Genomic DNA, 14,084 nt, shown 5'->3' with positions numbered 1-14,084 from the left:
TTTTGAGCTGTTGTTGATATAATATTGTATTCTTCTATATTTTTAATTAAATCATCAATTGGAGATGTCAGCCAGGTTTCTGTTACACCCTGTATATCAGTATTGTTTAGTAAATGTATGAAATCCGATGGTTTTGCATTATTAATTAATTGTTTTAGATGATTTACAGTTGGTCTATCTCTCTTTGTTGGTGTTTTCTGCAACAGACCTGGATTCAATTTGATTCCAGAAATTAGCAATAGTAGTAGGATTAACTTAAGATTATTCATTTTAGTCAAATATGTTTAAACACTTTTCAATGATTAGCAATTATACCAGTCTTGAGTCTTGAGTGAAGTGGAAAAAAATTGGTGTTAACTGTTGTGAAGATTGGAGCCCCCAAAAAATAATTAGTATCAACTCCTGTGGGACTGTCTATAAGGATTGAGTTAACTGATAGTTGACCTTAATGAATATTATGTAATTTTGGTCTGAAAGAAAATTTTACAGTATAGATATGGTAATATTTTACCAAACTTATTATTGTCAAACTGCAGTTTGTTTTAAGATCAGTTTTTTTATTTAATCTGCAAGGGGGTGCGCAAAAAACAATTCATGGGTTGCTCACAGTCGTTTCGACCAGGTTTCTTAAAAAGGACATAAAAAGTATAAGAATCATTGTTTCTGATTATTTTATATTTTCATAACAAAGAGAATTATCTGAGATTTTTTTAATATGAAAGTGATTTAAAAGAAAACATATTAAACATCAACATTAAATTTTATTTAACATAATGTGTGAAATATTGTAAAGTTTTAAATTTAATGGTTAAAAAGGAAAAAAGGACAAAAAACTTCAATCTTCATATATTCATGCAGTTGTGAAAGAGTTCCATCATTTGACCACAAATCATACAAGTTCAGATGCAAAGTTCTAAGAGTTTTCACCATGGAGAGAAGACTAATAAAAGCCTTCATTTCACTCCTTAATGTATCACACGCATCACGTTCCTGGGTATAGTTTGAATGTATTTTTTCTATACATTGATTTGTATACTTCACGACATCATCTAAAATTTCATTTGTAAAAAATAGCCCTAGGCAGCCATAGGTGAATTCACATCTTTCTGTGCCTTCACACCTAGAAAGCATGTAACTAAACTGATTAGCTGTTCATCATCTATTAAGTGGAGGACAGTGAATTCCTCATTTAATGTTTCCATCCATTCCTGTACATTCAGGCTTTATTTGAACTACTGCTTTATCATCTCCAGACTGCTCTGACACTGTATTCTATTCCTGTCTATCTACATTATTTCCAACCTCATCATCGGAAAACAACTCATTAACTGCTTCAATAGCAGGTTTGTCAGCAAACAAATGTCTTTGAATTGCATCTGGATTTTCTTTTCTTTCTTTTTCTTCTCTTCTCTTTTTTCACAATTTCTAATAATCTCAAAATTCTTTCTTCTTTTCTACCCATTTAGCTTAAGACAACAATCACTAAAAACTGAAAATATATAAATAATATTTTAACATAACAATAAAAAATTTAAAGTTACTTGAAACAAGCATACATAATAGGTCACACAGGGTTGAAAATACCAGGCTATTTACTCAACAACAAAAAACATGATGGTTACAAAAGCGGCACAAAAAGTCAGTGAACATGTCTATAGAAAGGTATTGAAAGGGTGGGAGTGTACACTATTCAAGTTTACAAAAGTGACAACAAAAAAAACAAATAAGGTTAAAGAATTATGGAGAAATGTCTAAGGAATTGTTAGATAAGTATAATAAAATTCTTGAGTATTAAAAAAATGTCATTTAAAAATATCTGTTATGAAGAATTAATTTATTTCCTTAAGAAGGATTTTTGTCTATGTATAGCAAGTTCTCACTTAATGCCATCAATAGATTGTGAAAACTGTGACATTAAGCAAAATTATGTATAATAAAACTAATTTTATCATAGTCTAAATCTGGGTCGGCAACCTTTCAGCAGTGTTGTGCTGAACGTAAGTTATCATGCTATTCTGAGTGCTTACATGATTCTATCATGTTTATTATATATGTTATCAAAATTAGTCTGGTTATAACTGGATGTATAATTTTGAAGTTAAGTTGTTAATTGAATTATGTTCTTACATGTGAAGTGCTTGCATAACATGTAGATGGCAACATGGAGTGTAAATGCACTGTAATAGAAATATATAAACAGAAGATTCGTTTTTAATGTACCACAGCCTTTGCTGAACTATGACTTCCATTTAAATGTGTAATTAATAATTAAAATATAATTTTTACTATATTTCTATTCAATAAGAGTGCCACTGAAAATCATCCCACATGCTATGTTTGGCACACGTGCCATAGGTTGCTGACCCATGGTCTAATGGTCTAAATGATATAAACAAGAGTTAAGTTCCTACAGCATATTTCTGGTCACAAAAACATCACCAAACTTTTAAGTAAAAACCCAAAACTTCTCTAACCTGAAAGATTGAAATAAATATGAATTGTACTGTACTGTGCTGTACATATCATATGAAAAAAAATTAATGAAAACAAGATAATTATTTACACATTTTTTGAAATTAGTGACAGTTGGTGGTTGGTATGAGAAGGGAGGCCAAATCCTCATTACCGGAAATGATAATGATGAGTAACAAAGAAAAAGGAAATTTGGTAAAGATTATCTCTTACCACTATGCTGTTGAAAAACAAACAATTGGCAATTCCACCAAACTAACTATAAATGGCACTACATAAATTTAAAATGGTGAATGTAAGCAGGACACATTTGTTTATATCAACATTAAATGATGTCTTATGTGTTGTTAATGTGGATATAGTTTTACATTATTTGAAAAAAGGTAAAAGTATGATATAATGAATGTAAATTATATTAATCAAATTTTAAGAAAATAATTTGATTAATAATAATTTTATTGGATCATGTTTGAACCTCTAGCATTCAATTCCCACTTCATAGAATCAATTTTACTGTTTATAAAGAAAATTCAACCACAATAATTGTAAATGGTTAATATAAATGTATTTGTTTGTTTCCTCAACAACATTTATAGTGAAATAACATTAAATGAAGACTTGCTGTATTTGACTAATTTATCAATATAAGTAGATGTGTTTTTTGAGATTTTTGAGTTTGAATAAATTGATGAAGACAGTCAAACAACAAGAGTGTAATAGGAACTGAAATCTCGTTGTATCCTTATGTAATCTGAAATAGGAACTGTTGTCGTTGTATGTAATCTGAAATAGGAACTGTTGTCTCGTTGTATCCATATCATAAACATTTACTAGTACTTTCTTGGTCCTCATTACCTGAGCATTCTTGTTAATTTATATTTTTGCATTTTATAAAGAAAAATCTTAACATAATTTTTTCTTTTTACTTTATATAGCTACATATTTTGTTGTTAGTTTAGGATTTATCACACCATGTTTTTTAGAAAATTTGACTTTGGAGTTTGTGCTTTTTATTTTTTAATAAATTCTAACTTCAATATATACATTTTGAGTTTTTTTCTTTCCTCTTCAGTTGGAGTAATACATTTAAAACAATAATGTATAAATTTTTTCCATTAAACAATTTTCTTTTTTGTAAAATACAATCTTGTAAGTGTCTTTAATTTTTCCATAAATTGGAATTTTTAACACTTCAACATTTCCTAAAAAGTGAAAGTAACAATAAAATTAATTTTATTATACTTTATTCACTTTAACTACATTTTATCAACCTCTGGAAAGGTAGAGAAACTTCTGGAAAAGTGTGTTGATAAAATGTTATATATGTGTTATAAATTTAGTAACAGATTTTTCAAACATCTTCTGGATCAAAGTTCTGTGTCATCCTTGTATATATCGTCGGTCTCTGTTGTTGTTATGTAAAAAAATTGTTTTCTTTTGCCTCTGTTTTATTTTTTAGTGTATATATATATATACATATATATACATATATGTATATATGTATATATATATTTTGTCTACTGTCAATGTTATTATTGTAATTGCAAGAAAAAAAGGGGAAATTTTTTTTTGTGCAGTGTTTTGGGTGGTTTTTTATGGCAGCACTGTATTGGCGGTGGGGTGATATATGGTGTGCGGGACTGGCAACACGGCATTCTGGTTCCTGGCATTCGAGGGAGAAAGTGTCTTTCAAGAGGGCTATATGAAGACTCTTTGTGTGAACAGCCACGTGCTAAACCCATGTTTTTCTAAAATACATGTTTAAATAACCAGTTTACCCAAGTTAAAATAAATTTTTAAATTTGCAAGGCTTAGTAGAAAGTAGATATGAAAAATGTAATCTATAGTAAATACAAATTAAATTTTTATTATATTTCACTGTAAATATTTTTGTCTTTGTCAAATTTTTAACTTTTTATAAAACAATTTTAGTGATGTTATATTATCCAAAAAATCAGATTTAGACAAGTTTCAGAAAAAATTTGTTTGTACTTAGTTGTAACAGATAACAGATTATAGCTGTTTCCTTTGACAAAAAATCAGTTTTATAAGTAATGTCAGAAATTATAAATTGTAAATCTTGAGTTGTTTGATATAATAGATTTAATATTCTAAGAATATATAAAATTTTTTATATTAGAGATCTTAAAGTAAAATTTGAAAAATGTATAAAAAGAACTAAAATAAAGCTATTTTATATTGAAAGAAATATAATTTATTCAGTACTAAATATTTGTGCATTTTTTTAATGTACATTAGAGGAAAAAGAACCTGAAAAAAAGAAAGAGCCTGAGAAGAAAAAAGAAGCAGAAAAACCCAAAGAACCAGAAAAGAAGGAACCTGAAAAAAAGAAAGCAGAAAAGGTAAAATATATTTGACATTTACTAATAAGACAAGTAATCAGAATACAACAATTAATTGTCTTGTTTAACTTAAAAGTGCAATAATTTTTCTACAATTCCAAAATCAATGTTTAACTAGCAGAATCCATTGTATGTAGAAATTAATTCAGTCTTTATATACTGAATGAAGAAGCAGTTAATATTCAAGTAACAGCTATTCTATTGAAAAGCAATACAATTACTTTGTAATCATTAGAAATTACCTTTCTAATATTTAAAGAGAGGATTATAATAGTGATATTATAAATAACCATAAAAATTTATTTACATGTTAATTATAAAATTTATGAATATTTATTTGGCATTTTTAAGCCTGTGGAAGAAAAAAAAGAACTAAGTCTAGCTGAAGAAAGAGCCAAATTAAAGAAAAAAGCTGCTGAGAAAAAAGCTGCTGAGGCAGAAGTAACTGAAGAAGAAAAGATAAGGAGAAAAAAATCAGAGAGTCCAGCTATTAAAGAACCTGCAAAACGAAGGGAGTCTGACAAGAGAAGAGAATCTGAAGAGTATGTTTTTTTAAAATTATATTGATAATTTTAAAGTATTTTAGTTATATTTTTAATGTTGACTTAATACAGGAAATCCTAGTTAGTTTGAAATTCAAGGGACAAAATAATTATGACTTTGAATTATCAAGTTTTGAATTATTCAAGATTTATGTATTTCTATACAATATGCCAAATGCTACATAACTGATGAAATTTATTAAGCAAATGGAATACAGCTACATTTAGAGAATGCTATTTTTATTAATTAATAATAGTAATAATATAAATAAACTGTAGACAAACAACATGTGTCCAATGAGAACCTCACAGGTTGCCAGATAGGTTTTATAAAAAGTAAAGCAAAATTCATCAAAATGTAGACCAAATTATTTTTGTAAGAATCTGGGAGATTAGTAATGAAAATTCGCATTATTTGAAACTTCTTTTTATTCTTATCCATTTCCCTCAGAAGTAGAAAACAGTAGAAAACAGAGCAGGTGTTAGTTTAACAGTAAACAATCGACTAAGAAACTCATGTTAAAAGGAGGGTCTTTGACACGACAAGTCCTTTTTCCCTCTTATTGAGATGGGAAAATTTTGAAAGTTAAACAATTTCACAATGCACATCTGACAACAAGTCAGATTCCCACCGCCCTAGCTAGCCCATCAATGACACACTGAACGGTGTCATCACTACAAAACATAAGGTCATGAGATCAAATTCCCACACAGAGAGGGATATAACAGCCAGGCACCCTTTGTTGGGCAGACATATTCAGAAGATGATCACATAGAGTCGTCCCATAAAAGCTATCTTTTTGGTTTGGTGCCTTGTCTGTGAATAGTCCCAAAGAATTACCTTTATTTTTTGTGATTTGTGCAAGTGGTATCCCAAAAGTCTCCCCAGTCCTCCACAAAGAGGTCTCCTCAGAAACAATCCACTACCATAATGAGGTATAATAGTTAACCAATTTATGTAAACTCTCTCTTGGTCGACTTAGATCTTAAGTTAGAGGCAATATATATCCCATAGATATTGGATCGTATAGAGATGTATGTGCTATATGCTATACACATAATTGTAATTGTAGCTAGTTATTATAAATTGCTTTATTTTTGTATTAAAGTTATTGTCTAGTTAAACTGGCATTGACTCTATTTGGAGAATGATCACCCTATTGGCAGACTCATTGTGCCTCCCCACTTGACTTATAGCCCTCCTAGCCATCCAGTGACAATGTGAGTGGGTTTTACCAACCTGACGCGATCAAAAGGGTTTAGAGCTTTACTCTCCAACCCCCAGCTTCTTGCATTTTTAAAGTGGCCCAAAAAGTAATAGCCTAGAGTCTCATGAAATATGACTGATTTTGAAAATCAGCCATATTTCATTAGATAACAGAAAAATGGCAGTTCATGGGTAAGGTGATGCTTGAAAATGTGTTACTGCAAAAGCAAAGTCATGTTGACCAGATTAGAGTTGTTTTTTGTCTTTTGTTTTCTTATAGCATGGAAGCTCCTCAATCTAAATGAATGAGTTAATATATGCATATTACCATTCAGACAGAATTTTTACTTTAAATTTTTAAGTAGCCATATTTCAATCTAACCGAATTCCTTAATATATAAATCTCTATATCCCTGGTTGGGACAAAAGTATGGTTATGAATTAATAGGATTTCAAACAATCCAAGTTTGAACTAATGATGATTTCTTGTATATAATTTGAAAGATTTTGAAGTAAAAATTTAATTTCATTTTTTATTTATAACTGTAAAAAATTAGTATTGAATTACATTTTGATAATATATAATTAAAAATATTTTATCCATGAGATGTTATATTCATTGGAATATTGCTTGGAAATATTAATTTCAAAAATTAAAATATAAATTAATGCCATGTCAATGAAATTATTTTACCACCAATATTTTGAGAAATCTGTTATTATAATTAGAACTAAAATTTAGAGAATGGATAAGAATTATTTTTTTTATTTTTAGAATAAAATTTTTCTTTTATTGTCACATTAAAAATTATTTTAGTTTTGCTTATATTTTATATATTAAGTATAAAATTTATTCCTGATCTAATTTTGAATAAGTACAGTAATACCTCGACTTACACGAACCCGTAGTTACGTGATTTTCAAATCTCTTCGATTCATCTTTTGTTTGAGCGCCACGCAACTCTTGATTACTCACTCCCCCCACACTATTGTTCAGCTTACATGTTCGGACGTGTCGCGCGGAATCGACATATAGCTACAATTTATTTTGTGTTATTTATTTCTGTGTTTGTTATATCTACGGAGACTTGAGAGATTCTACTATGTCATCTAAATGAAGTAGAACTGATTCTTCTGCATCAAACAAGAAAAGAAAAACTTTATCTTTGGAATGTAAAGTTAACATTATTAAAGACTTTGATACAAAAATGAAAATTTGTGAATTGGCAAAGAAGTTTGATCTACNATTCACAAATTTGTTTCAGATGAACTGCACAATTTGATCTTTTGTCATGTTTTTGGAAATTATTCAAGATTATTCAAGTAAATATGGTAATTTGGTTTTATAGAATAAAATAATTTATTAGTGAAAACTAAAGATATATAAACTTGAATTTCTGTATAATTAATACATTTGTTTTATATAGTTTTATAATAAAATTTTTACATGTAATTCTTTTATTTAGAAGATGAAGTTAAAGAGCCAAAGAAAAAAGAACCAAAGAAGAAAGCAGAAAAGGTAAAATATATTTGACATTTACTAATAAGACAAGTAATCAGAATACAACAATTAATTGTCTTGTTTAAATTAAAAGTGCAATAATTTTTCTACAATTCCAAAATCAATGTTTAACTAGCAGAATCCATTGTATGTAGAAATTAATTCAGTCTTTATATACTGAATGAAGAAGCAGTTAATATTCAAGTAACAGCTATTCTATTGAAAAGCAATACAATTACTTTGTAATCATTAGAAATTACCTTTCTAATATTTAAAGAGAGGATTATAATAGTGATATTATAAATAACCATAAAAATTTATTTACATGTTAATTATAAAATTTATGAATATTTATTTGGCATTTTTAAGCCTGTGGAAGAAAAAAAAGAACTAAGTCTAGCTGAAGAAAGAGCCAAATTAAAGAAAAAAGCTGCTGAGAAAAAAGCTGCTGAGGCAGAAGTAACTGAAGAAGAAAAGATAAGGAGAAAAAAATCAGAGAGTCCAGCTATTAAAGAACCTGCAAAACGAAGGGAGTCTGACAAGAGAAGAGAATCTGAAGAGTATGTTTTTTTAAAATTATATTGATAATTTTAAAGTATTTTAGTTATATTTTTAATGTTGACTTAATACAGGAAATCCTAGTTAGTTTGAAATTCAAGGGACAAAATAATTATGACTTTGAATTATCAAGTTTTGAATTATTCAAGATTTATGTATTTCTATACAATATGCCAAATGCTGCATAACTGATGAAATTTATTGTTAGAACAATGATGAGACAGTTCTTTATCTCATAATTAAACTTTATTCTAATTTAAGACTATATATATACACTTTTGTGAGGTTAGCCGATCAGGTGTAAGGTGTCATGACAGTCGATCGGTCATTATCGTCATGAGGGCACAGAATGACTCACTGAGACAGGGTTACCATTAAAAACCCGTTTAATAAACATAGAAATTTCCTTACAAATTCCTTGATTGACAAGGTCCACAAAACGCGCGGAAAAAGTCCGAATAAAGTTCGAAAACTTGTCTTTGTTACTTGTGGATGGACACTGATGGTGAAAATACTCTGTAGGCCCCAGGGCGTTTATCACAGCTTTCGGTGGCTTCTCGTTAGACGAACTGAAGAATCTGTAGATCGCTAGGAGGCACCCAGAGAATGATGTTTCCACAAGTTCCGAAATGTTTTTTTGTTTTCCAAAGATCTGGAGCATGCACGTCCAGGAGAAGAAACACTACGCATCCAAGAACCCAAAATGTACGTGAAACGCTATTTTTATAGAGTTTTTCCCCCTAGTCTCCTCTCCATTGGTCTCTCACTGTCACCTGGTGACAATCTGAAACCCGATGGAGGGTGTGGGAGAGGCCAGCATCGCGACTGAATATAATTCTTCTTTTGTTGCTTTTTCTCGACTTTATTCCTTTCCATTGTTTAACTAATTTACACAAAAATTTCCATTGTTCGATTGAGACATCTAATCTTTTCCATTCGCGTCTGAAAAGGAGCACTTTAAATTTCCGATTGATATCCTTCATTCGGATCCCACAGTCAACCCTTGTTCGACTCCTCACACTTCTTCACTCATCGATAACTTGGTGCGTGACTGAACAACAGTTTCTTTCTGCCTCAAGCTGTCTTACATGGGGTGTTACCAGTTCATACATAGTTTGCGATATTCACTCTTGCTCTAGTTTAGTATTTTCCAACATTTATTAATCAAATGGAATACAGCTACATTTAGCTAAGATTACAATAAATAACCTTGCTAATGTTGCAGCATGTATTTCTTTTATATAGATTAGTGATACATAAAATGTTTTATTGAGGATTTAATGAAGGATATACTGATATATATACACATGCACAGCAACAACTTCTAAATCATAACAAAAAAATGGCTACAACATAAGTTATACATATGAATATGGCTACTCAAAATCATTAATTTTCATCTCTTTACAATATGATTATGAATAAATTTGGATAATTTTTTGATTCCAAATACCTACAGGTGCAATTGTGTATATTATAGTAATAATACAAGATTTGTCTAATAAGTATTGGGAATGATTTTTTCCTGCCAATGGGAAAGGGTGGAGGATGGTTTCTATGGGTAGGATCGGTGGTGGGGATGTCACATAAGCTATGAGACTTGGCTCAGTTGTCATCGAGCCTTTGGAGTGTGTAGATCATGCCTGAAGTGAAAGTGTGTTTAGTACTTGTGTTGAGAGTCAAGATGCAGTGAACCATTGAGCAGAGTTTTGCCACCAAATTTTGCATTAAACTGATCAAATCCATTACTGAGACTTTGGATATGATCCATGAGGTTTTTGAGTGGCATAAAAAATTCAATGACCAGCAAATGTCAAAGATGAACAACATGCTGGAAGTCTGACAGTGACCCAATCTGATGAAAATGTGGCCAATTGTGAGAACTTTTGAGAATTAGGATCTGCTGCATCTGAAAGGAGATCACCAATACCTGGATGCTCCATCATGACAATGTGCCCAGTCACACGTCATTAATTGTGAGGGAGGCACTGGCCAAACACAACATGTCAATACTGCCTCAACCATCCTACAGTCCAAATGTGGCTCCCATGACTTCTTTTTGTTCTCTCATATCAAAGAAGCTGAAAGGATGTTTTTTTGGGATGATTGAGGTGGCTCAAGCAGCTTCGTCGGGGTGCCTAAACAGCCTTGCGGTTGCCAAATTCCAGGAGGCTATGAAGACTCGAAAAAGCATTGGCAGCAGTGTATTGATGCAGGGGGGGTCATATTTTAAAGATTATTAGCTCACTGTGCATATATCTTTAATAAATTTCTTTTTATGACTTCAATCCCGATACTTATTGGACAAACCCTGTATACAGGTTTTCACCTACTTATGAACAGATTAGGTTCCTGAGATTTTGTTATAAGTCAAAAACTAACTTAAAAAGTACATTTTTATACAGAATAGCCACTTATTGTTAGTGTTTGATCCTTCAATGTACATAATACAATACATTATGTTCATTATCTGCTTGCTACTTTACTAGTAGGTGTTTCAAATGCAGATTTTTTTCACTTAATGCACTTAGTTTTATAATGTCCAATTTAGTTTCCATAGTGATAAAGCAATACATTTTGTATTTATTTCAACTGCTAGACTTACTGTTACATTTTAGATGCATTTTGAAGTATTAATCATAAAAGTTTATTACTATTGTTTTCAATGTTTATAAATACCATTACTAAATGTTACAACTTCACTGACACTTCACAAGCAGCAATGGAACCTCAGAATTTGCACAAAAGTGAAAAATGATAATTCAAATAGAAATAAGTACATTAATTATTTATTAAAAACTTATTTATTACTACCCCAAAGACTAATNATATATATAATAATAATAATAAGTAATGGAAAATAATTTAAAAAAGTAATTTTTTATGATAAAAGTTTAACACCAGATATTGCTTCACATTAGTTTTGAAAAGTTTTAAAAATATTTTTAAATTTCTGATGAAGTACCATATTTACTCAAATAATCTACATCTTCAAGTAATTGGCACATTCCATTTTTACTTTTCCAGCTCTGTTATATATAACAGAAAGAAAGTATGGCAATCAATAAAAAAATGACTCACCAAGATTTTTACATTTTTGGACTTGGACCTTGAAATGTTGAGGAATGCAAAAAATTTGGGGGTTTTTCTGTATGTATGGATGAAAGTCATCCAGTTGATAAGTGAAATTTGTCACTTGCAAAATAAGCAAAATGTTTGTTAACTGAAAGCACTCTGAACTTTGCAGGTTGTATTCACAAATTTGTTTCAGATGAACTGCACAATTTGATCTTTTGTCATGTTTTTGGAAAAAGCGAACAGATTATTCAAGTAAATATGGTACAGTAGAGCATCTTTATATATTCTAATTTTTTAAAATAATATAATATTCTATAATTGTTCTATAATTTTCAATGTATGAGGGCAGTTTTTTCAAGTTCCAATGGTCCCTAAAACAAAGACAAGTGTAAATAACAAAATGAATTTCTTACCAAAAGTTAGGTACAAACATTGTTACTTTTCAACATAATCACCATGAAGATTGAGGCATTTTTCATATCTGTGGACCAGCTTTTCTATCCCTTTGCCATAGAATGTTGCTGCTAGTGAATTGAGATGGCTTTAACAATATTGTTTTGAAGATCCTCATTAGTCTCAAACATCTGCTCTCCTAGCCACATTTTCAGTTCAGGAAAGAGTGGAAGTTTTCACCACCTTTAAACACCGAGCATATAGCCCCAATTTAGCACCAAGCAACTTCCACCTCTTTCCTGAACAGAAAAAGTGGCTAGGAGGGCAGAGGTTCGAGACTAATGACGATCTTCAAAACAATGTTAGGGCCCATCTCAAGTCATTGGCAGCAATATTTTATGACAAAGGGATGGAAAAGCTCGTCCACAGATATGACAAATGCCTCAATCTTCATGGTATGTCAAAAAAATAACTATGTCTGACCATGGGAGCTTGAAACAAAAACAGGCTATGTATATATTCAGTTTTTAACTTTGCATTTTATTTATATGTTAATGTACTAAAGATAGCTCAAGCTAAGTCAAGAACATAACAGTGTTAATAAATAGATTCAGTTTTCTTAATTTATTGTATTTACAATTACTTATCTCTAATTTGAAAAAGTTATGAAAAGATGATAAAATTTAAAATTATCTGTGTTTTGCTTTTTATTATATCTGAAACAAGTATGTATTCATTACATTATTCAATATATGTTCTCTAATTAATATTTTTTAAAATTTGATATTATAACTATATTAAATTATAATGACATAGCTTATTGCAAATAATCAGTGTATAATAATTTATGGATTATTACATATTGTTATTTAAAGTTTACATTTAGAAAAAATAATTATAATTTATTGGTTTTTTATTATGTATATATGTGTGACATAAATGTAATTTATATTTTATTTCTAGGGAAGTAAAAGCTGAAAAGCCATCATTTGTGCAGTCATTAAGATCTTTAGTAAGTAATTTGATTTCACATTATTATATTAAAATTAAATTATTTCAGTTTATTAATTTCTTAATAGAATTTCTATAATTATAAAATTTATTGGTTAATTGGATTATTTTTTTAGATTGTGGAATCTGGTAAATCAGCACAATTTGTCTGCAGAATTGAGTCTAAAACTGAAGCAAAAGTAAATTGGTACAGGTAAAAATCCAAATAATTACTTTAGATAATGAAAACAATTGATTTTTACTTAAATAAAATGTTCACATAAAATTTATTAAGAATATAATTACTAGAGATAAAACATTAATCAAAGACTCAAAGGAGTATAAAACAACATTTACTGGATCACTTGTAAAATTATTTATTGAGAAAACTTCAATTGAACATTCTGGTATGTATACCTGTGAAGTTATTAATGAATATGGAAGAGAAGAAAGTTCAGCAGAACTTATTGTAAGAGGTAGGTATTCAGTCAGTTGAATATAAATTTTATTTAAATTAATGTAAATCTAATGTAATTAATATTTCAAATACTGAAAGCTATTTATTGAAACAAAATGAAAATTCTTATAAAAAATTTTTTAATAAATATATTTATATTTTTGAATGTTACTGTTATTAAAATATTAAGAATTCTTTTTCTGTCTTTGATGTTTCTATCTCATAAATTTTATATATATCCACATTTTTGCTTCTCTGTTTTACTTTAACAATTATAATAATTTTATATATAATTTGAATTTTAAACCAAAATATAGCAACCAAAGAAAAAGAAAATCTCTGATAACAACTTTAATTTTTTCAGCTGGTAACACCAATAGTCTTTCTGTTGTTCTTGTTGAAATGTAAAATATCAAAAAAAGTGGAACTGTAGTAATGGTAGTTATTATTAAGTTTTTACTCATTTATGAACAATATCCACAACAATATCCTGTATTATGGAACATAAAACATCCCAATTACA

At 29.3% G+C, this 14,084-nt stretch overlaps 1 protein-coding gene across 1 annotated transcript in view; it reads left to right on the top strand.

Annotated features, from left to right (window-relative positions):
• LOC111615272 (twitchin-like) overlaps positions 1–14,084 on the top strand; it is a 263,599-nt gene that overhangs the window by 64,809 nt on the left and 184,706 nt on the right. The window contains exons 15-22 of the mRNA XM_023356687.1: positions 4,732–4,835; positions 5,187–5,381; positions 6,752–6,776; positions 8,051–8,103; positions 8,455–8,645; positions 13,078–13,126; positions 13,242–13,318; positions 13,414–13,580. Coding sequence (XP_023212455.1) covers positions 4,732–4,835; positions 5,187–5,381; positions 6,752–6,776; positions 8,051–8,103; positions 8,455–8,645; positions 13,078–13,126; positions 13,242–13,318; positions 13,414–13,580 — 861 coding nt within the window. The remainder of the gene's footprint in view (positions 1–4,731; positions 4,836–5,186; positions 5,382–6,751; positions 6,777–8,050; positions 8,104–8,454; positions 8,646–13,077; positions 13,127–13,241; positions 13,319–13,413; positions 13,581–14,084) is intronic.

This window comes from Centruroides sculpturatus, unplaced genomic scaffold (genome assembly GCF_000671375.1).
Source record: "Centruroides sculpturatus isolate CEXI.00-Female unplaced genomic scaffold, Cexi_2.0 scaffold167, whole genome shotgun sequence".
NCBI lineage: Eukaryota > Metazoa > Arthropoda > Arachnida > Scorpiones > Buthidae > Centruroides > Centruroides sculpturatus.
Note: the sequence above shows the minus strand (reverse complement) of the source record. Positions and strands in the feature narration are given on the sequence as shown.